Here is a 24,697-nt window from a genome sequence, read left to right as displayed (position 1 = left end):
TGCTGCTCATTATACAGAACTCATAGGGTGCCGCTCATTAAACTGTACAGAACTCATAGGGTGCCGCTCATTATACAGAACTCATAGGGTGCCGCTCATTATACAGATCTCATAGGGTGCCGCTCATTATACAGATCTCATAGGGTGCTGCTCATTATACAGAACTCATAGGGTGCTGCTCATTAACCTGTACAGATCTCATAGGGTGCTGCTCATTAACCTTTACAGAACTCATAGTGTGCTGCTCCTTAAACTGTGCAGAACTCATAGGGTGCCGCTCATTAATCTGTACAGAACTCATAGGGTGCCGCTCATTAACTGTACAGAACTCATAGGGTGCCGCTCATTATACAGAATTCATAGGGTGCTGCTCATAATACAGAACTCATAGGGTGCCGCTCATTAATCTGTACAGAACTCATAGGGTGCTGCTAATTACACTGTACAGAACGCATAGGGTGCCGCTCATTATACTGTACAGAACTCATAGGGTGCCGCTCATTATACAGAACTCATAGGGTGCCGCTCATTAATCTGTACAGAACTCATAGGGTGCTGCTCATTAATCTGTAGAGAACTCATAGGGTGCCGCTCATTAATCTGTACAGAACTCATAGGGTGCCGCTCATTATACTTTACAGCACTCATAGGGTGCCGCTCATTATACAGAACTCATAGGGTGACGCTCATTAAACTGTACAGAACTCATAGGGTGCCGCTCATTAATCTGTACAGAACTCATAGGGTGCCGCTCATTAAACTGTACAGAACTCATAGGGTGCCGCTCATTAAACTGTACAGAACTCATAGGGTGCTGCTCATTAATCTGTACAGAACTCATAGGGTGCCGCTCATTAATCTGTACAGAACTCATAGGGTGCCGCTCATTAAGCTGTACAGAACTCATAGGGTGCCGCTCATTAACCTGTACAGAACTCATAGGGTGACGCTCATTAATCTGTACAGAACTCATAGGGTGCCGCTCATTAAACTGTACAGAACTCATAGGGTGCCGCTCATTATACAGAACTCATAGGGTGCCGCTCATTATACAGATCTCATAGGGTGCCGCTCATTATACAGATCTCATAGGGTGCTGCTCATTATACAGAACTCATAGGGTGCTGCTCATTAACCTGTACAGATCTCATAGGGTGCTGCTCATTAACCTTTACAGAACTCATAGGGTGCTGCTCATTAAACTGTGCAGAACTTATAGGGTGCCGCTCATTATACAAAACTCATAGGGTGCCGGTCATTATACAGAACTCATAGGGTGCCGCTCATTATACTGTACAGAACTCATAGGTTGCCGCTCATTAAACTGTACAGAACTCATAGGGTGCTGCTCATTAATCTGTACAGAACTCATAGGGTGCTGCTCATTATACTGTACAGAACTCATAGGGTGCCGCTCATTATACAGAACTCATAGGGTGCCGCTCATTAATCTGTACAGAACACATAGGGTGCTGCTCATTATACTGTACAGAACTCATAGGGTGCGCTCATTAATCTGTACAGAACTCATAGGGTGCCGCTCATTAATCTGTACAGAACTCATAGGGTGCCGCTCATTAATCTGTACAGAACTCATAGGGCGCCGCTCATTAATCTGTACAGACCTCATAGGGTGCCGCTCATTATACTGTACAGAACTCATAGGGTGCCGCTCATTATACTGTACAGAACTCATAGGGTGCCGCTCATTATACTGTACAGAACTCATAGGGTGCCGCTCATTATACAGAACTCATAGGGTGACGCTCATTAAACTGTACAGAACTCATAGGGTGCCGCTCATTAATCTGTACAGAACTCATAGGGTGCCGCTCATTAAACTGTACAGAACTCATAGGGTGCCGCTCATTAAACTGTACAGAACTCATAGGGTGCTGCTCATTAATCTGTACAGAACTCATAGGGTGCCGCTCATTAATCTGTACAGAACTCATAGGGTGCCGCTCATTAAACTGTACAGAACTCATAGGGTGCCGCTCATTAAACTGTACAGAACTCATAGGGTGCCGCTCATTAAGCTGTACAGAACTCATAGGGTGCCGCTCATTAACCTGTACAGAACTCATAGGGCGACGCTCATTAATCTGTACAGAACTCATAGGGTGCCGCTCATTAAACTGTACAGAACTCATAGGGTGCCGCTCATTATACAGAACTCATAGGGTGCCGCTCATTATACAGATCTCATAGGGTGCCGCTCATTATACAGATCTCATAGGGTGCTGCTCATTATACAGAACTCATAGGGTGCTGCTCATTAACCTGTACAGATCTCATAGGGTGCTGCTCATTAACCTTTACAGAACTCATAGGGTGCTGCTCATTAAACTGTGCAGAACTTATAGGGTGCCGCTCATTATACAAAACTCATAGGGTGCCGCTCATTATACAGAACTCATAGGGTGCCGCTCATTATACTGTACAGAACTCATAGGGTGCCGCTCATTAAACTGTACAGAACTCATAGGGTGCTGCTCATTAATCTGTACAGAACTCATAGGGTGCTGCTCATTATACTGTACAGAACTCATAGGGTGCCGCTCATTATACAGAACTCATAGGGTGCCGCTCATTAATCTGTACAGAACACATAGGGTGCTGCTCATTATACTGTACAGAACTCATAGGGTGCGCTCATTAATCTGTACAGAACTCATAGGGTGCCGCTCATTAATCTGTACAGAACTCATAGGGTGCCGCTCATTAATCTGTACAGAACTCATAGGGCGCCGCTCATTAATCTGTACAGACCTCATAGGGTGCCGCTCATTATACTGTACAGAACTCATAGGGTGCCGCTCATTATACTGTACAGAACTCATAGGGTGCCGCTCATTATACTGTACAGAACTCATAGGGTGCCGCTCATTATACTGTACAGAACTCATAGGGTGCTGCTCATTATACTGAACAGAACTCATAGGGTGCTGCTCATTAATCTGTACAGAACTCATAGGGTGCCGCTCATTAATCTGGACAGAACTCATAGGGTGCCGCTCATTAATCTGTACAGAACTCATAGGTTGCCGCTCATTATACTGTACAGAACTCATAGGGTGCTGCTCATTAATCTGTACAGAACTCATACGGTGCCGCTCATTAAACTGTACAGAACTCATAGGGTGCAGCTCATTAATCTGTACAGAACTCATAGGGTGCTGCTCATTAAACTGTACAGAACTCATAGGGTGCTGCTCATTAATCTGTACAGTACTCATAGGGTGCTGCTCATTAAACTGTACAGAACTCATAGGGTGCCGCTCATTAAACTGTACAGAACTCATAGGGTGCTGCTCATTAATCTGTACAGAACTCATAGGGTGCCGCTCATTAAACTGTACTGAACTCATAGGATGCCGCTCATTAACCTGTACAGAACTCATAGGGTGCCGCTCATTATACAGAACTCATAGGGTGCAGCTCATTAATCTGTACAGAACTCATAGGGTGCCGCTCATTAATCTGTACAGAACTCATAGGGTGCCGCTCATTATACAGAACTCATAGGGTGCAGCTCATTAATCTGTACAGAACTCATAGGGTGCCGCTCATTAATCTGTACAGAACTCATAGGGTGCCGCTCATTATACAGAACTCATAGGGTGCTGCTCATTAATCTGTACAGAACTCATAGGGTGCTGCTCATTAAACTGTACAGAACTCATAGGGTGCCGCTCATTAAACTGTTCAGAACTCATAGGGTGCTGCTCATTAATCTGTACAGAACTCATAGGGTGCCGCTCATTAAACTGTACTGAACTCATAGGGTGCCGCTCATTAATCTGTACAGAACTCATAGGGTGCCGCTCATTATACAGAACTCATAGGGTGCAGCTCATTAATCTGTACAGAACTCATAGGGTGCCGCTCATTAAACTGTACAGAACTCATACGGTGCCGCTCATTAAACTGTACTGAACTCATAGGGTGCCGCTCATTATACAGAACTCATAGGGTGCAGCTCATTAATCTGTACAGAACTCATAGGGTGCCGCTCATTATACAGAACTCATAGGGTGCAGCTCATTAATCTGTACAGAACTCATAGGGTGCCGCTCATTATACTGTACAGAACTCATAGGGTGCCGCTCATTAATCTGTACAGAACTCATAGGGTGCTGCTCATTAAACTGTACAGAACTCATAGGGTGCCGCTCATTATACTGTACAGAACTCATAGGGTGCAGCTCATTAATCTGTACAGAACTCATAGGGTGCCGCTCATTATACTGTACAGAACTCATAGGGTGCCGCTCATTAATCTGTACAGAACTCATAGGGTGCTGCTCATTAAACTGTACAGAACTCATAGGGTGCCGCTCATTATACTGTACAGAACTCATAGGGTGCTGCTCATTAATCTGTACAGAACTCATAGGGTGCCGCTCATTAATCTGTACAGAACTCATAGGGTGCCGCTCATTATACAGAACTCATAGGGTGCCGCTCATTAATCTGTACAGAACTCATAGGATGCCGCTCATTAATCTGTACAGAACTCATAGGGTGCTGCTCATTAAACTGTACAGAACTCATAGGGTGCCGCTCATTATACTGTACAGAACTCATAGGGTGCCGCTCATTAATCTGTACAGAACTCATACGGTGCCGCTCATTAAACTGTACAGAACTCATAGGGTGCAGCTCATTAATCTGTACAGAACTCATAGGGTGCTGCTCATTAATCTGTACAGAACTGATAGGGTGCTGCTCATTAATCTGTACAGAACTCATAGGGTGCTGCTCATTATACAGAACTCATAGGGTGCTGCTCATTAACCTGTACAGAACTCATAGGGTGCCGCTCATTATACAGAACTCATAGGGTGCCGCTCATTATACTGTACAGAACTCATAGGGTGCCGCTAATTACACTGTACAGAACTCATAGGGTGCCGCTCATTATACTGTACAGAACTCATAGGGTGCTGCTCATTATACAGAACTCATAGGTTACCGCTCATTAAACTGTACAGAACTCATAGGGTGCTGCTCATTATACAGAACTCATAGGGTGCTACTCATTATACAGAACTCATAGGGTGCCGCTCATTAAACTGCACAGAACTCATAGGGTGCTGCTCATTAAACTGTACAGAACTCATAGGGTGCCGCTCATTAAACTGTACAGAACTCATAGGGTGCCGCTCATTAATCTGTACAGAACTCAAAGGGTGCCGCTCATTAAACTGTACAGAACTCATAGGGTGCCGCTCATTAAACTGTTCAGAACTCATAGGGTGCTGCTCATTAAACTGTACAGAACTCATAGGGTGCCGCTCATTATACTGTTCAGAACTCATAGGGTGCTGCTCATTAAACTGTACAGAACTCATAGGGTGCCGCTCATTATACTGTACAGAACTCATAGGGTGCCGCTCATTATACAGTACAGAACTCATAGGGTGCCGCTCATTATACAGAACTCATAGGGTGCTGCTCATTAAACTGTACAGAACTCATAGGGTGCCGCTCATTAATCTGTACAGAACTCATAGGGTGCCGCTCATTAATCTGTACAGAACTCATAGGGTGCCGCTCATTATACTGTACAGAACTCATAGGGTGCCGCTCATTATACTGTACAGAACTAATAGGGTGCCGCTCATTAAACTGTTCAGAACTCATAGGGTGCTGCTCATTAAACTGTACAGAACTCATAGGGTGCCGCTCATTAATCTGTACAGAACTCAAAGGGTGCCGCTCATTAAACTGTACAGAACTCATAGGGTGCCGCTCATTAAACTGTTCAGAACTCATAGGGTGCTGCTCATTAAACTGTACAGAACTCATAGGGTGCCGCTCATTATACTGTTCAGAACTCATAGGGTGCTGCTCATTAAACTGTACAGAACTCATAGGGTGCCGCTCATTATACTGTACAGAACTCATAGGGTGCCGCTCATTAAACTGTACAGAACTCATAGGGTGCCGCTCATTATACAGAACTCATAGGGTGCCGCTCATTATACAGAACTCATAGGGTGCTGCTCATTAAACTGTACAGAACTCATAGGGTGCCGCTCATTAATCTGTACAGAACTCATAGGGTGCCGCTCATTAATCTGTACAGAACTCATAGGGTGCCGCTCATTATACTGTACAGAACTCATAGGGTGCCGCTCATTATACTGTACAGAACTAATAGGGTGCCGCTCATTAAACTGTTCAGAACTCATAGGGTGCTGCTCATTAAACTGCCACAAAGACATTTTCCTGGGAAAACCACAATTTTGCATGAAATGTCTCTCACTGTATTAATCATTACCCAGATCTCACATTCCCACACTGGGCTGGTTTCTGTGTCACATTGATGCTGTTTTATCACAAGTTTCCCAGTCTGAGAATCGGCTTCCTTGGCATCTAAACTATTGGTATAAGTTTATTAAACATATTAGCACAGAGACAGTAACGTGGGACGTGTCCCTCTGCCAGCATTAGGGAAGTATCACATGCTGAGAGTCCGTGTGTGTGATAAATACCCTGTGAGGGACACACAGCTTATCACAGCTACACACAAAGCCCAGAGCCTGTGTCCCTGCATCTCCTGAGCCTCGGACCAGCCATGAGAATCCTCTTCCTGCTGCTGCTTGTTCTCTGTGCTGTATCCTCCTGGGTACCCAGCTGTGAGGGTAAGTGATCCTGCCCAGGTATACACGTACATACCACCTCTCCTATGCTGGGACTTCTGGCTCTATCCCTCCTTATACACAGTGTGTCCTGTATCGGGAGCTGGGAGATGTGAGCTGTTGGGTTTCCTGCTATAAGCCTGTGAGATCAGTCAGTCTAGCTTTGCTGCTCCACAAATTCTTCCAGCTGCAAAACAAGAGCACCTATAGACGTCTTACACATTATACACACACAGGCACCTATACACGTCTTACACATTATACATACACAGGCACCTATGCACAAGTAGCACTGTTCACCACCTCACCCCCCCCCCCCCCCCCTCCTAGGAGATGTTGCTGCTGTTACAGGTGTTCATGGTGCGGTCATACCTGTGAGGGTCCAGGAGAGTTGAGTGGTCTGTGAAGGTGTGGGAAACAGGACAGGCTTGTGATGATCATGATGTTCCTGTCAGGGTGTGAGCACCTTCAGCTTCAGTGGGCTCCAGGAGTTCCAGAGTCAGTCCCCACCAGAGCAGACTTTTCCCCCCTTGCCCAGTGGACTGAACACTCAAGCAGGGGTATGTAAAACAAAGGGCTTTATTTGAGCAGTCACTGCAGTTAAGCACACAGCGGATGCAGGGTTTTCAGAGGATCCCAGGCCTCTGGATGGTGCTGGCCCTCTTCTAATAGCGAGGCATCTGATCTTTCCTGCCCAGCCAGCCCATGCAGGACTGACTGGCCTCTCCCTCTCCCAGCTGGGAGGAGACCGGCCATACACTTCCACTCCCTAGGAAGTGTGTATCAGAACTCCCTCCAAATTTGCACCTTCTCCGAGGGCCAGAAGGGGAGGGCACAGGATCTGCACCATGATAGGCTGCACACAGATTCCTATGTCACCACCACTTCTGTCACTCAGATGGCCACTACCTAGACCTGGTTTTCACTAAAAACTTCTCTCTCTCCGACTTCTCCATTTCCCCTTTTCCTCTCTCTGACCATCACCTCATCTCATTTTCTCTCTCTCGCTTCTCTCCATCTCCATCTCGCCCTCGTTTTTGCAGAAACCTGCGCTCTATTAACCTACCAGCTCTTGATTCCACTTTACGCTCCTCCCTCTCCTCTCTCAGTTCTGCTTCAGACCCTGACAACCTGGTCAGGATCTACAACTCTGCCTTATCTTCCTCTCTTGATCTACATGCCCCGCTTTCTCTCTGCCGTCCTCGCCCTTCTAACCCCAGACCCTGGCTAAACTCCCACACACGCATGCTGCGTTCCTCCACTCGTTCCTCTTAACGCCTCTGGAGGAAATCTCATACGCTCGCAGACTTCATTCACTACAAATTTATGCTATCCTGTTTCAACTCTGCCCTCTCTCAGGCTAAACAAACCTACTTTTCATCACTAATCAACACACACAAGTCTAACCCACGCCGTCTCTTTTCTGTCTATGACTCTCTACTCAGACCACCCTCAGCTGCCTCCTCTTCTTCCTCCATCTCACCTCAGGACTTTGCTGACTTTTTTAAGGAAAAGGTGGAGTCCATACGGCAGAACATCCCATCTGTTGCCTCCTCCCATCCCACAATGCTTCCCAACTCTCCTCCTGCCTTTCTTGACTCTTTTTCCGCTATCTCGGAGGAGGATGTGTCACTGCTGATCTCCTCTTCCCCCTCTACCACTTGCCCTCTTGATCCCATTCCCTCCCATCTCCTAAAACCTCTTACTCCTTCTATAATCCCTATGCTCACACAGATCTTTAACTCTTCCCTCTACTCTGGTACCTTTCCATCATCCTTCAAGCATGCAAACGTTATACCATTACTCAAAAACAGCAAGCTTGACCCTACCTGTCCTTCTAACTATCGACCTGTCTCCCTCCTGCCTTTTGCCTCCAAACTCCTTGAACGTCTTGTATTCTCTCGATTGCTACACTTTCTCAACACCTATTCTGTCCTAGACCCTCTGCAGTCTGGCTTCTGCACTGCTCACTCTACTGAAACAGCCCTCACTAAAATAACTGACGACCTCCACGCTGCCAAAGACAGAGGTCATTACACTCTGCTCATATTACTCGACCTCTCTGCAGCATTTGACACCGTGGACCACCCTCTTCTCCTTCACATTCTCCATACTCTTGGTATTCGGAACAAAGCTTTATCCTGGATCTCCTCTTACCTCTCCCATCGTACCTTCAGTGTCTCTTTTGCTAACACCTCCTCCTCCTTTATTGATCTCTCTGTGGGGGTACCCCAGGGCTCTGTCCTGGGACCTCTTCTCGTTTCTCTCTACACACTCTCTCTAGATGACCTAATGACATCTTTTGGGTTTAAATATCACCTCTATGCTGACGACACCAAAATTTACCTTTCAACCCCTGACCTTACACCTGCTATACAGACCAAAGTTTCTGAATGCCTCTCTGGAATATCATCCTGGATGGCCCTCCGCCGCCTTAAACTCAACATGGCAAAAACAGAGCTCCTTATACTTCCTCCCAAACCTGGCCCTACTACCTCCTTCCACATTGCTATTGGAAATACGATCATTCACCCAGTAGCCCAAGCACGCTGCCTAGGGGTCACACTTGATTCCTCTCTCACATTCGCCCCTCACATTCAAAACGTTTCTAAAACTTGTCGCTTTTTCCTCCGCAATATCACAAAGATACGCCCTTTCCTCTGTTACTCAACTGCTAAAACTCTGACTCAGGCCCTCATTCTCTCCCGTCTTGATTACTGTAACCTCCTGCTGTCCGGCCTTCCTGCCTCTCACCTGTCTCCCCTACAATCTATCCTAAACGCTGCTGCCAGAATCACTCTACTCTTTCCTAGATCTGTCTCGCGTCTCCCCTCCTGAAATCCCTCTCCTGGCTTCCGATCAAATCCCGCATCTCACACTCCGTTCTTCTCCTCACTTTTAAAGCCTTACACTCTTCTGCCCCTCCTTACATCTCATCCCTAATTTCTCGCTATGCACCATCCAGACTCTTGCGTTCCTCTCAAGGATGTCTTCTTTCTACCCCCTTTGTATCTAAAGCCCTCTCCCGCCTCAAACCTTTCTCACTTTCTGCCCCTCACCTCTGGAATGCCCTTCCCCTCAGTACTCGACTAGACCCCTCTCTATCCACCTTTAAGACTCACCTGAAGACACATCTGCTTAAAGAAGCATATGAATAGCACTGGATAATCATGGACACACGATACATAAAGCTTGGCCCCCTGCAGATGCACTTACCAGAACTCCCCCCTACTGTCTCTGTACGTTCTCCCTACCAATTAGATTGTAAGCTCCTTGGAGCAGGGACTCCTTCCTTAATGTTACTCTTACAGTATGTCTGAAGCACTTATTCCCATGATCTGTTATTTATATTATTTGTTATTTATATGACATGTATTACAACTGTGAAGCGCTATGTACTTACATTTATGGCGCTATATAAATAAAGACATACAATACAATACAATACACATTACACATACACAGGCACCTATACACATCTTACACATTATACATACACAGGCACCTATACACATCTTACACATTATACATACACAGGCACCTATACACATCTTACACATTATACATACACAGGCACCTATACACATCTTACACATTATACATACACAGGCACCTATACACATCTTACACATTATACATACACCTGAGGGGGAGAAAAGAGACATGGGGGTGGGGAGAAAAGAGAGCGTGACCTGAGGGGGGGGAGGGGAGAAAAGAGTCACGTGTAGGGGGGGAGAAAAGGGAGACAGCGATCTGAGAGGGAGAGATGACAGAGAGCCACCTGGGGAGAAAATATAGAGAGACACCTCAGAAGGGGGAAAAAAAGATAGAGAGACCTGAGGGAGAGGAGAGCGATTTGTGTGCAGGATGTCTCTCTGTATTAGTGACCCTGTGTGCAGGATGTCTCTCTGTATTAGTGTCCCTGTGTGCAGGATGTCTCTCTGTATTAGTGACCGTGTGTGCAGGATGTCTCTCTGTATTAGACCCTGTGTGCAGGATGTCTCTCTGTATTAGTGACCCTGTATGCAGGATGTCTCTGTATTAGTGACCCTGTGTGCAGGATGTCTCTCTGTATTAGTGACCCTGTGTGCTGGATGTCTCTCTGTATTAGTGTCCCTGTGTGCAGGATGTCTCTCTGTATTAGTGACCGTGTGTGCAGGATGTCTCTGTATTAGTGTCCCTGTGTGCAGGATGTCTCTCTGTATTAGTGACCGTGTGTGCAGGATGTCTCTGTATTAGTGACCCTGTGTGCAGGATGTATCTCTGTATTAGTGTCCCTGTGTGCAGGATGTCTCTCTGTATTAGTGTCCCTGTGTGCAGGATGTCTCTGTATTAGTGACCCTGTGTGCAGGATGTCTCTGTATTAGTGACCCTGTGTGCAGGATGTCTCTCTGTAATACACCCTGTGTGCAGGATGTCTCTCTGTATTAGTGTCCCTGTGTGCAGGATGTCTCTCTGTATTAGTTTACCTGTGTGCAGGATGTCTCTCTGTATTAGTTTCCCTGTGTGCAGGATGTCTCTGTATTAGTGACCCTGTGTGCAGGATGTATCTCTGTATTAGTGACCCTGTGTGCAGGATGTCTCTGTATTAGTGACCCTGTGTGCAGGATGTATCTCTGTATTAGTGACCCTGTGTGCAGGAGGTATCTCTGTATTAGTGTCCCTGTGTGCAGGATGTCTCTGTATTAGTGACCCTGTGTGCAGGATGTCTCTCTGTATTAGTGACCCTGTGTGCAGGATGTCTCTGTATTAGTGACCCTGTATGCAGGATGTCTCTGTATTAGTGACCCTGTGTGCAGGATGTGTCTCTGTATTAGTGACCCTGTGTGCAGGATGTCTCTCTGTATTAGTGACCCTGTGTGCAGGATGTCTCTGTATTAGTGTCCCTGTGTGCAGGCACCTATACACATCTTACACATTATACATACACAGGCACCTATACACATCTTACACATTATACATACACCTGAGGGGGAGAAAAGAGACATGGGGGTGGGGAGAAAAGAGAGCGTGACCTGAGGGGGGGGAGGGGAGAAAAGAGTCACGTGTAGGGGGGGAGAAAAGGGAGACAGCGATCTGAGAGGGAGAGATGACAGAGAGCCACCTGGGGAGAAAATATAGAGAGACACCTCAGAAGGGGGAAAAAAAGATAGAGAGACCTGAGGGAGAGGAGAGCGATTTGTGTGCAGGATGTCTCTCTGTATTAGTGACCCTGTGTGCAGGATGTCTCTCTGTATTAGTGACCCTGTGTGCAGGATGTCTCTCTGTATTAGTGTCCCTGTGTGCAGGATGTCTCTCTGTATTAGTGACCCTGTGTGCAGGATGTCTCTCTGTATTAGTGACCCTGTGTGCAGGATGTCTCTGTATTAGTCCCTGTGTGCAGGATGTCTCTGTATTAGTGACCCTGTGTGCAGGATGTCTCTCTGTATTAGTGACCCTGTGTGCAGGATGTCTCTCTGTATTAGTGTCCCTGTGTGCAGGATGTCTCTCTGTATTAGTGACCGTGTGTGCAGGATGTCTCTCTGTATTAGACCCTGTGTGCAGGATGTCTCTCTGTATTAGTGACCCTGTATGCAGGATGTCTCTGTATTAGTGACCCTGTGTGCAGGATGTCTCTCTGTATTAGTGACCCTGTGTGCTGGATGTCTCTCTGTATTAGTGTCCCTGTGTGCAGGATGTCTCTCTGTATTAGTGACCGTGTGTGCAGGATGTCTCTGTATTAGTGTCCCTGTGTGCAGGATGTCTCTCTGTATTAGTGACCGTGTGTGCAGGATGTCTCTGTATTAGTGACCCTGTGTGCAGGATGTATCTCTGTATTAGTGTCCCTGTGTGCAGGATGTCTCTCTGTATTAGTGTCCCTGTGTGCAGGATGTCTCTGTATTAGTGACCCTGTGTGCAGGATGTCTCTGTATTAGTGACCCTGTGTGCAGGATGTCTCTCTGTAATACACCCTGTGTGCAGGATGTCTCTCTGTATTAGTGTCCCTGTGTGCAGGATGTCTCTCTGTAATACACCCTGTGTGCAGGATGTCTCTCTGTATTAGTGACCCTGTGTGCAGGATGTCTCTGTATTAGTGACCCTGTGTGCAGGATGTCTCTCTGTATTAGTTTACCTGTGTGCAGGATGTCTCTCTGTATTAGTTTCCCTGTGTGCAGGATGTCTCTGTATTAGTGACCCTGTGTGCAGGATGTATCTCTGTATTAGTGACCCTGTGTGCAGGATGTCTCTGTATTAGTGACCCTGTGTGCAGGATGTATCTCTGTATTAGTGACCCTGTGTGCAGGATGTATCTCTGTATTAATGTCCCTGTGTGCAGGATGTCTCTGTATTAGTGACCCTGTGTGCAGGATGTCTCTGTATTAGTGTCCCTGTGTGCAGGATGTCTCTGTATTAGTGACCCTGTGTGCAGGATGTCTCTGTATTAGTGACCCTGTGTGCAGGATGTCTCTCTGTATTAGTGACCCTGTGTACAGGATGTCTCTCTGTATTAGTGACCCTGTGTGCAGGATGTCTCTCTGTATTAGTGACCCTGTGTGCAGGATGTCTCTCTGTATTAGTGACCCTGTGTGCAGGATGTCTCTCTGTATTAGTGACCCTGTGTGCAGGATGTCTCTCTGTATTAGTGACCCTGTGTGCAGGATGTCTCTCTGTATTAGTGACCCTGTGTGCAGGATGTCTCTCTGTATTAGTGACCCTGTGTGCAGGATATCTCTCTGTATTAGTGACCCTGTGTGCAGGATGTCTCCCTGTATTAGTGACCCTGTGTGCAGGATGTATCTCTGTATTAGTGACCCTGTGTGCAGGATGTGTCTCTGTATTAGTGACCCTGTGTGCAGGATGTATCTCTGTATTAGTGACCCTGTGTGCAGGATGTCTCTGTATTAGTGACCCTGTGTGCAGGATGTGTCTCTGTATTAGTGACCCAATGTGCAGGATGTCTCTCTGTATTAGTGACCCTGTGTGCAGGATGTCTCTCTGTATTAGTGACCCTGTGTGCAGGATGTCTCTCTGTATTAGTGACCCTGTGTGCAGGATGTCTCTCTGTATTAGTGACCCTGTGTGCAGGATGTCTCCCTGTATTAGTGACCCTGTGTGCAAGATGTATCTCTGTATTAGTGACCCTGTGTGCAGGATGTCTCTCTGTATTAGTGACCCTGTGTGCAGGATGTCTCTGTATTAGTGACCCTGTATGCAGGATGTCTCTCTGTATTAGTGACCCTGTGTGCAGGATGTATCTCTGTATTAGTGACCCTGTGTGCAGGATGTCTCTGTATTAGTGACCCTGTGTGCAGGATATCTCTGTATTAGTGACCCCCTGTGGGCAGTATGTCTCTGTATTAGTGACCCTGTGTGCAGGATGTCTCTCTGTATTAGTGTCCCTGTGTGCAGAATGTCTCTCTGTATTAGTGTCCCTGTGTGCAGGATGTCTCTCTGTATTAGTGACCCTGTGTGCAGGATGTGTCTCTGTATTAGTGACCCTGTGTGCAGGATGTCTCTCTGTATTAGTGACCCTGTGTGCAGGATGTCTCTCTGTATTAGTGTCCCTGTGTGCAGGATGTGTCTCTGTATTAGTGACCCTGTGTGCAGGATGTCTCTCTGTATTAGTGACCCTGTGTGCAGGATGTCTCTCTGTATTAGTGTCCCTGTGTGCAGGATGTGTCTCTGTATTAGTGACCCTGTGTGCAGGATGTCTCTCTGTATTAGTGACCCTGTGTGCAGGATGTCTCTCTGTATTAGTGACCCTGTGTGCAGGATGTCTCTCTGTATTAGTGACCCTGTGTGCAGGATGTGTCTCTGTATTAGTGACCCTGTGTGCAGGATGTCTCTCTGTATTAGTGACCCTGTGTGCAGGATGTCTCTCTGTATTAGTGACCCTGTGTGCAGGATGTCTCTCTGTATTAGTGACCCTGTGTGCAGGATGTCTTTCTGTATTAGTGTCCCTGTGTGCAGGATGTCTCTCTGTATTAGTTTCCCTGTGTGCAGGATGTCTCTCTGTATTAGTGTCCCTGTGTGCAGGATGTCTCTCTGTATTAGTGTCCCTGTGTGCAGGATGTCTCTCTGTATTAGTGACCCTGTGTGCAGGATGTCTCTCTGTATTAGTGACCCTGTGTGCAGGATGTCTCTGTATTAGTCCGTGTGCAGGATGTCTCTCTGTATTAGTCCCTGTGTGCAGGATGTCTCTCTGTATTAGTGACTATTCTGAAGCCAGGGCACGTTGGTATGAATGGCTCCCGATAGCATTAACACAGTTCCCTTTTAAATCACTCCAAGCCCTGTAATATTTCCTCCACTTTATTGGGAAAAGGTAGCAGGGTACAGATGCTTGTGGATGGTGTGTAGTGGTGATTATTAGTTAGGAACCGGTAAAAAGAGATGGCCTCACCAAGGGTTATAAACAGAGAAAGGTTCTTTACTCACTGTCTCCAGGGTTGAAAAGGAAGGTGCGGTGTGGGCAAAGGAAAAGTCTAGGGGCAGACCATGTCTGAACAAACAGGAGGGGGGGCAGACTAGCCCATTCTGGTGAGGATCTCAGAGACTGCTGTAGCAGCTCACTGATGTCATGCTCGCAGGCAAGGAGTGCAACATTGTTGCAAGCCACGCAGGCACAGTATGTGTCTGCAGACTCCATGCAGCTGGGAATAAACTCTGACAGGCAGAAACTGCAAAGGAGAGAGGGGGTGAGTCAGAAATGTGGCTCTTGTTCCATAACACTCCCCGTCTGGTATCTGTAGATACCACTATATGGCAAGCTATGTGGAACATATGTGCAATACATACAACATAACAATATACTGCAAAGGTCCATATTTCCATAGCAATGTGATACCGGCTGGTACCACTGGCATCAAAGTCCTTTGGCCAGGCCTTCCAGTAAGGGAAGCCAGGTGGGTGCGCAGCTCTTGGTTAGCTTGACGCACCACAATGTCTCTTAAAAGTCCACGGCACTGGTAACCAGTTTTTCCCCATCACAGTCCGATTTGGGCATTAGAAGGATAGTCTCTGTAATGGGTCTTAGGAAGGTTTTAACGATCCCATTCTGGGCCACTCGTACTTCCACTTTGCGAACCCTTTCGTCTTCGCTTGGGATAGTTCTTGTTATAAGTCCCATGGGCCATTCATTTCTTGCCACTTGTTTATCTTTCAACAAGACCACATCCCCCACTTGGATATCTGGTTTCACTGTTTGCCATTTGTGGCGTTCTTGGAGTGTCACCAGATACTCACGTCTCCAGCGATCCCAAAATGTGTTGGCCAAGTACTGCACCTGTCTTCACTGTCGTTTGTGCATATCCTTAGAGTGGAAACCTTCGACTGGGGTGGGGACGTTCCCTACTTTCTGGGTCAGCAGCATTGCTGGTGTCAAAACGCTTGGCGATTCTGGATCTGTTGACACTGGGATTAAGGGCCTAGCATTGACTATTGCTGATATTTCGGCCATGAATGTGGTTAGCACTTCGTGAGTGAGTCGAGTCAGGTCGGTTTTTAGCATTATAGAATCCAAGATACGCCTAACCACTCCGATCATGCGCTCCCATGCTCCGCCCATGTGAGAGGAGTGAGGAGGGTTGAATGTCCACGTGCACTCTTGGTCGCGCAGGTATCTTTGGATACTATTGTCTCTATTGTCCTTAGTGTTTATTTGTAATTCCTTACATGCTCCAACGAAATTGGTACCACAATCGGAGCGTATTTGTTTAACTGGTCCTCTGACTGCAAAGAACCTTCTGAGGGCATTTATGAAGCTTGAAGCATCCATAGATTCTATAACCTCGATGTGTATTGCTCGTGTACTCATGCAGGTGAAGAGTACCGCCCATCGTTTGCTGTTTGCTAGTCCGCCCCTAGTTCTACGTGAGATGACCATCCAGGGCCCAAATACATCGAGTCCTACATAGGTAAAGGGGGGTTCTGTGTTAAGTCTGTCGACAGGTAGGTCCGCCATCCTTTGGTCTTGGCTTTTGCCTCTCAGCATTCGGCACCTAACACATTTGTGGAGATTACTGGCCACGCACCTTTTCATGCCAACGACCCAAATGCCCGCCGCCCTAATGGCGCCTTCGGTGAAGTGTCGTCCCTGATGCATGACTTGTTCGTGGTAGTAGCGCACCAACAAAGTGGCGATGTGATGCCGGCCAGGGATGATAAGAGGGTTGCTTTCCTCCCTGCTCAGTTGGGACTTATTGAGGCGGCCTCCTACTCTCATGAGGCCGTCGTTGTCGATGAAGGGATTCAACTTCCAAAGTGGACTGTTTTTGTTAACACTCTTCTTTCCGCGAATGCAATTGATCTCTTCCGCATATGTTTCCCTTTGAACATGACTGAGAACAGTTTCCTTAGCCTTTGTAATTTCCTCTACGGTGCGCAGCTCTTTGCAGATGTGCCAGCCGTGGCAACCGGTAGTTTTACCGTCTGGTGTCTGGCGGAAGGAGGAGGCTATATGCCCGAGACGGGCTACTGTTCGCAGAAGGGCCGTCCACTTTGAGAAGCGTTGGAATCGATGTGATCCGAATGCGTTTTTGTGCGATACATTGGTGAGTACCACGGATACTTGTGGGGGCCTTATCTCCGTATCCTTTTCGGGATCCACGAGTTCAAAATCGTCAACTGGGGTTGGTAGCGTTTCCGCAGGCTGCGCAAGAAACATTGGTCCTGTGAGCCACGACGTATTCTGCAGTTGAGATGCGGGTACTGATCTGGTGGCGTGATCTGCGGGATTTTGCTCTGTGGGCACGTGGTGCCATTGTTCTGGTTGGGTTGACTTCCTGATTCTTTCTACACGGTTAGCTACGTATACGTAGAATCTCCTTTTCTTATTGTAGATGTATCCCAGTACCACCTTGCTATCTGTGTAGAGTTTGACGGCATCTGGTTTGCTGTTCATCTCATTCTCGATAAGCTCCGCCAGTTCTACTGCTAGCACTGCACCACACAGCTCGAGTCTGGGTATAGTATGGTCAGGTTGTGGCGCCAGCTTAGCTTTGCCAAGGATGAACCTGATGTGGCAACTTCCATCCACGTCCGTGGTTTTTAGGTAGGCCACCGCTGCTATAGCTTTGGTGGAGGCATCTGAGAACACGCAAAGCTCTTTGCTGTGTGCGGCGGTGAGAGATATAGGTGAATAGGGGCGTGGGATTTGAAGTTGCTCGAGGGCCTTCAAGGAGTGTTTCCACGTTTCCCACTCTTTCCGTTTTTCTGGAGGTAGTGGGGTGTCCCATTCCTGTTTTTCGAAGGACATTTCTCTGAGGAGGGACTTCCCTTGTATAGTGACAGGAGCCACGAATCCTAGCGGGTCGTAGAGACTGTTAACGGTGGACAGGACTCCGCGACGTGTGAAGGGTTTTTCTTCGATGGCTACCTGGAACGTAAAGGTGTCTGTTTTAAGATTCCAGCTTATCCCCAGGCTCCGCTGTATGGGAGGCGTGTCGGTCCCCAGATCCAAATTCTTGAGATCTGGTGCTTGATCATCTGCGTGAAACGCCTTCATCACTGTGGCACTGTTGGAAGCTATTTTGTGCAACCTTAGGTTGGCCTTCGCTAACATCTTTTGTGTCCTCTTGAGTAGATCTACGGCTTCTTCTTCGGTGGGAACTGATTTTAATCCGTCGTCCACATAGAAGTCTCTTTCGACGAAGCTCCTGGCGTCTTTCCCGAACTCTGCTTCTCCGTCTTGGGCCGTTCTTCTGAGGCCGTAGGCTGCCACTGCAGGTGATGGGCTGTTCCCGAAGACATGTACTTTCATGCGGTACTCCGTGATTTCTTTTTCTACGTCGTCATCTTGGTACCACAGGAATCTTAGGTAGTTACGGTTGTCTTCTCGCACAAGGAAGCAGTGGAACATCTGTTGAATGTCTGCGGTTACGGCGATAGGTTCCTTGCGGAAGCGGAGCAGCACTCCCAGAAGACTGTTCGTCAGATCCGGCCCGGTGAGGAGAACATCGTTTAGGGAGACTCCCTGATGCTGAGCGCTGGAGTCGAATACCACTCGGATCTGGCCAGGTTTCTGGGGGTGGTAGACGCCAAACGACGGGAGGTACCAGCATTCTTCGCCTTCTTTCATTGGGGGCGCCGACTCTGCATGGCCACTGTGGAAGATTTTTTGCATGAAGGCCACAAAGTGTTCCTTGGTCTCCGGTTTCCTTTGTAGGTTACGGCGGAGCGAAGCGAGCCTAGACATAGCATGGTCTCTGTTGTTTGGGAGGCGTCTTCTTGGCGAGCGGAAAGGTAGTGGGGCCACCCAACTGCCCAATTCGTCCTTGAAGAGCTCCTTATCCATTAACCTCAAGAATTCTTTGTCTTCCATTGATGGCGCCTGTTTGTCGTCGTCCTTTGTTGTCTGGAACACTGTACTCCCTAGGTCATTGGGGTATTTTCTTGCCACAGGCGCGTCTCCGTAGTTCCTTTTGGTCTCCAGCTTCTCGTGGACCTGAAAGTGGTTCGGACAAGGTTTGAAGTGGGATATACGACCGTTTTCCAACAAGTTCGTCTGTAGGGCGCCTACGTTGTCGGGTCCTCGTATCCTGTCTATGCATACTTCTCCAACTACCACCCATCCTAGATCGAGCCTTTGGGCGCTTGGGCCGTTGTGGTCCCCATTTCGCTGTTCGCGGATCTTGTGTGCTCTCATGATGTCTCTGCCAAGTAGCAGCAGGATCTGGGCATCTTCGTCTAGTGGTGGGATATGATCGGCAATGGTTTTTAGATGGGGATGGTGTCGCGCCACGTCTGGCGTGGGGATCTCAGTCCTATCTTCCGCCATGTGATTGCACTCGATGAGTGTGGGAAGGGGCATGCTCACTTTGCCGTCTATTGAGCATATGGTGTAGCCATTCACTCTTCTCCCTGTAGTCTCCATTCGCCCTGCGCACGTTCTGAGAGTGTAAGGAGAAGTACTGTCTTGTATGCCGAACATATCGAAGAATTCTGACCTGACCAGCGATCGGTTGCTCTGGTCGTCGATGATTGCATACATCCGTTTGGCTCTTTGGGGTTGTCCCTCTGGGTGCACTGCTACCAGACATATTTTAGAGCAAGATCTACCGTCGTCTCCTTCTCCGCATACTTCTGTGCATTTGGATGCTACTGACGTCGGGGGGGGTGTGTCTCCCACTTCTTCCTCCCCGCCCTGCTTTGTCGGAGGGTTAGGGGCTTTGCTTGCTTTGGGCTTCATAGCTTCCTGGTGTAGAGCGGCTATGTGCCTGTCGCTATCGCACTCTGTGCATTTCATAGCTTCTTTGCAGTCCTTGAATAAATGAGTTGTGGAAGCACAACATTTGAAACAGGCTCCCCATTCCCTGAGTAGGTTCTTTCGCTCCTCTATGGGTTTCATCCTGAATCCGAAGCACTTGTTAAGTGGATGCGGCTTTTTGTGGATAGGGCATTCTTTGTTAAGGTCCCTTGGTTTTTTGTCCCTGTCGGCCGTCTGGCTGGGACTCGCGTGGATCGTAGGGGGCACGTCCGTCCTGTGGACCGAGATGGGTGTTCTGGAGTCCTTGCACCTTGCTGTTGACCTTTCGTTCCTCGGGTGGCTGGCGCTGGATGTGGTTTGCGCCCCTAAGACGAAGCTGGGGTCGTTTCTTGTCTTTGCCGCTTCGCAGATGAAGCTCACGAAGAATGAGAATGGGGGGAAGACAACCTGCTTCTCCCTTTTGTATTTGGAACCTTGTGAAAGCCACCTTTCTTGGAGGTTGAAGGGTAGCTTCTCCAGGATGGGTCTCACTCCACGAGCTGAATCTAGGGCGTTGAGACCTATTAAGGAATGGTCTTTCCTTGCGAACTCCAGTTCTTGCAGCAGGTCTCCAAGATCTCGTAACTTCGAGTAGTCTTTACTCGTGATCTTGGGGAAGCTCTCGATTCTTTTGAAGAGTGAATCCTCGACTGCTTCAGGGCTGCCATAGGTCTCTTCTAGCCTTTCCCACACTAGGTCCAGACCTACTTGGGGTTGATGTGCGTTTGCCGTCCAAAGTCTCTGCGCTTGCTCCCTGGATACGTTCCCCAAGAACTTAACTAACAGGTTGAGCTCTTCCCTCGCTGAGAAGTCCAAGCTGTCGATTGCGTCTTTGAACGTGAACTTCCACGTCCGGTAGTTCTCAGGGCGGTCGTCGAAGCTGATGAGTCCTGCGTGCACCAAGTCGCGCCGGATCATGTACTTGGCTATGTCTGTCAGACCTGAGACGTCGGCGCGTTTGCCCCGTTCTGAGGTAGTTGCTGGGACGGTCTGTGCGGTCGCCTCTTCCTTGGCGTGGACGCGTGATGGCTGCTGGCCAGTGTGAGGGGCTGTTTTCTCCCGCGTGGGTGTACCTGGATTACGAGCCTGTTGTGGTGCATCCGTGTGCGCTCTGGCGTGTGGATCACTGTTGCGGCTGTGGCTATCCCAGGCAGCGTGTGCCATTGACGGAGCAGCGTCTTCTCCTCGTGGACCTAGCGAGTCTTCGGTGTCTGTGGTGTCACTCCCTCCGTGTTGAGACGGTGCGCTGGTGTTTACACTGAAGAGGCTCCTTACGTACTGCTGCGGCACAGTTTATTCGAGCATTTGCCCGTTCTGTGCCGCAGCAGTAGCCTGGCGCGCGCCCGAGAGTGACGGGCGCGCGCCGAAGCAGCGGAAGAGCGCCCTCCGATCGGGGCGCTCTCCCTACCGCTGCCGGGTCCGCCGGGTCCCCCGGAACCCCCTGCCGCTGTCCCGCGATCGCGGGACACCAGGGCTCCCTCGGGGAGCCCCTGGACGCGCGTGCAGGGGGCGCACGCTCCCGAAGACGCGTGACCGCGCGTCATAGGGGCGGCCACTAGCAAGCCGGGAAATCTCCCGGCTTGCGGATCTGGCCGCAGTGTAATAAACTGTGTCGCCAGTGTAGTCTTCAGTGCGTTGGGCTGGATCCTCTGAAGCTATCCGTCTGTACGGTAGCTCCCCGCCGTCCTGTCTCGCAGCTGCTTCTAGGACTTCGGCTTGGGCTATGGCGGCAGCGGCGTCCTCTTCTTTGCTTAGAGCCTCTAGATCCGCGTCTAATTCGGCCTTTCTACGCGCATTGGCAGCGGAGGCGGCCTGCTCCTCCTCTTCTATGCGCGCCCTTTCTGCCCTTACGGCTGCCTCTCTCCGACCATATTCGGCTCTGGCACGTGCGGCCTCTGCTGTGGCTCGCGCCTTGGTAGCGCTCGCGCTTGCGCTAGACGCGTGAGATTGCACTGATCTTGCTGACCTTGATGAGTGTCTGGATATGCTTGAGCGCTGCGATGCAGTTTCCAGCAAAAGGTCCTTTCTCTGGTCTTCGGCCTCAGTAATAGTGGTCTGCACGAAGCCGTCACGCTCCAGGTCAGTTGCCTCCTGCTGGTCGCGTTCGCTGAGGCTTTCCTCTGTGTTAATTCTTTTTAGGTAGGCGAGATATGTTTGTGACAGCATTTGGTAACGTTTGTGACTTGACCTCAATTGGGCTATAGCTTGCCTAATTTGTTTCTCCTGATCACTAGTGCTTGCAACGTTACATATTTCACGACCAGTGTCCTCCCAGGCCTTCTCTAACCTTTCGCGGTGTGCTTCAATGTCGCTCTCATATTTTTCGCGGCCCTTTTGTGTCAGTGTGACTGTCCGTTTGGGCCTTGCGCCTGCCTGCGCCTGTTGCAGATGCGCAGCGGTCTCTGTGTGTGAGAGATCGCTTTCCTGCGTGATGTCTGGTGAGGCTCTGAGTTCCGCCATGCTGTAGGTGTGTGTAGGCCTTTTGCCAGTGCGTGTGGCGTGCGGTCTTTTACCTTTTCAGCGATGGGCGTCTGTCTCAGATGATGCCGAGCGGTGTCCTGCAGCATGCAGCGTTGGGGTAGCTGTACTTACAGGTGTCCGTTGGCTCCTCACTGTGGGGCTGAGCAGCGGGTGGACTCAGACAGAGAAAAAGGCAATTAGGTTTGTGTGTACAGTCTGTTTGCAAAGCTGCTGCCTTGTGTGCAGGGTTGCTTGTGCAGTGTAAGCTGCTTGCTTATCTGTAAGGTTGCAGGCTGTATGCAGTTTGCTGTATAAAGCTTGCTGCCCTGTCTGGCAGAGTGAAGCTGCTGTTTGTCCTGGGGTGCAGAGACTATTCTGTATAGCATAGAGTCTTTGAGTAGTAGCTGCTGTGTGATTCCTTTGTGTAGTATTAGCAAAGTAAGGCTGCTCACTGTCTTTGCATAAAGCTGTGGTAGTTTGCTGTGTAGAGGCTTGTGGCTCTGTGTAGCAACGTGCTTGTGCAATGTGGTGAGAGACTGCTGTTTATTTATTTGCTACGTAAGCTGCTCGCTTGTATCTTTAGCATAAAGGCTGTGGGTAGCAGCTCCTCTGTGTGTATTTCCCAAGGCACACGGTCCTCTTTTTACTATTCTGAAGCCAGGGCACGTTGGTATGAATGGCTCCCGATAGCATTAACACAGTTCCCTTTTAAATCACTCCAAGTCCTGTAATATTTCCTCCACTTTATTGGGAAAAGGTAGCAGGGTACAGATGCTTGTGGATGGTGTGTAGTGGTGATTATTAGTTAGGAACCGGTAAAAAGAGATGGCCTCACCAAGGGTTATAAACAGAGAAAGGTTCTTTACTCACTGTCTCCAGGGTTGAAAAGGAAGTGAGGTGCGGTGTGGGTAAAGGAAAAGTCTAGGGGCAGACCATGTCTGAACAAACAGGAGGGGGGGCAGACTAGCCCATTCTGGTGAGGATCTCAGAGACTGCTGTAGCAGCTCACTGATGTCATGCTCGCAGGCAAGGAGTGCAACATTGTTGCAAGCCACACAGGCACAGTATGTGTCTGCAGACTCCATGCAGCTGGGAATCAACTCTGACAGGCAGAAACTGCAAAGGAGAGAGGGGGGTGAGTCAGAAATGTGGCTCTTGTTCCATAACAGTGACCCTGTATGCAGGATGTGTCTCTGTATTAGTGACCCTGTGTGCAGGATGTCTCTCTGTATTAGTGTCCCTGTATGCAGGATGTCTCTCTGTATTAGTGACCCTGTGTGCAGGATGTCTCTCTGTATTAGTGACCCTGTGTGCAGGATGTCTCTCTGTATTAGTGACCCTGTGTGCAGGATGTCTCCCTGTATTAGTGACCCTGTGTGCAGGATGTGTCTCTGTATTAGTGACCCTGTGTGCAGGATGTCTCTCTGTATTAGTGACCCTGTGTGCAGGATGTCTCTCTGTATTAGTGACCCTGTGTGCAGGATGTCTCTCTGTATTAGTGACCATGTGTGCAGGATGTCTCTCTGTATTAGTGACCCTGTGTGCAGGATGTATCTGTATTAGTGATCCTGTGTGCAGGATGTCTCTCTGTATTAGTGACCCTGTGTGCAGGATGTCTCTCTGTATTAGTGACCATGTGTGCAGGATGTCTCTCTGTATTAGTGTCCCTGTGTGCAGGATGTCTCTCTGTATTAGTGACCCTGTGTGCAGGATGTCTCTCTGTATTAGTGACCCTGTGCGCAGGATGTCTCTGTATTAGTGACCCCGTGTGCAGGATGTCTCTGTATTAGTGACCCCGTGTGCAGGATGTCTCTGTATTAGTGACCCCGTGTGCAGGATGTCTCTCTGTATTAGTGACCCTGTGTGCAGGATGTCTCTCTGTATTAGTGACCCTGTGTGCAGGATGTCTCTCTGTATTAGTGACCCTGTGTGCGGGATGTCTCTGTATTAGTGACCCTGTGTGCAGGATGTCTCTCTGTATTAGTGACCCTGTGTGCAGGATGTCTCTGTATTAGTGACCCTGTGTGCAGGACGTCTCTCTGTATTAGTCCCTGTGTGCAGGATGTCTCTGTATTAGTGACCCTGTGTGCAGGATGTCTCTCTGTATTAGTGACCCTGTGTGCAGGATGTCTCTCTGTATTAGTGACCCTGTGTGCGGGATGTCTCTGTATTAGTGACCCTGTGTGCAGGATGTCTCTCTGTATTAGTGACCCTGTGTGCAGGATGTCTCTGTATTAGTGACCCTGTGTGCAGGACGTCTCTCTGTATTAGTCCCTGTGTGCAGGACGTCTCTGTATTAGTGACCCTGTGTGCAGGATGTCTCTCTGTATTAGACCCTGTGTGCAGGATGTGTCTCTGTATT

At 48.7% G+C, this 24,697-nt stretch overlaps 2 protein-coding genes across 14 annotated transcripts in view; one reads left to right on the top strand and one right to left on the bottom strand.

The window, feature by feature from the left end:
• The window catches only part of LOC142483531 (uncharacterized), a 165,720-nt gene that overhangs the window by 74,086 nt on the left and 66,937 nt on the right, over positions 1-24,697 (bottom strand). The window lies entirely within an intron of this gene.
• LOC142483530 (uncharacterized) overlaps positions 6,421-24,697 on the top strand; it is a 202,883-nt gene continuing 184,606 nt past the window's right edge. For 4 of the 7 annotated variants that reach the window (XM_075583533.1, XM_075583532.1, XM_075583534.1 and 1 more), the window contains exon 1: positions 6,422-6,653. In XM_075583533.1, the coding sequence (XP_075439648.1) occupies positions 6,587-6,653 (67 nt within the window). In that variant the 5' untranslated portion in view covers positions 6,422-6,586. Of the gene's footprint in view, positions 6,654-24,697 lie in introns of all 7 variants that reach the window. The other 3 variants (XM_075583537.1, XM_075583535.1, XM_075583538.1) reach the window with 2 other exon arrangements.

Source organism: Ascaphus truei, unplaced genomic scaffold (assembly GCF_040206685.1).
Source record: "Ascaphus truei isolate aAscTru1 unplaced genomic scaffold, aAscTru1.hap1 HAP1_SCAFFOLD_334, whole genome shotgun sequence".
NCBI classification, from domain to species: domain Eukaryota; kingdom Metazoa; phylum Chordata; class Amphibia; order Anura; family Ascaphidae; genus Ascaphus; species Ascaphus truei.
Note: the sequence above shows the minus strand (reverse complement) of the source record. Positions and strands in the feature narration are given on the sequence as shown.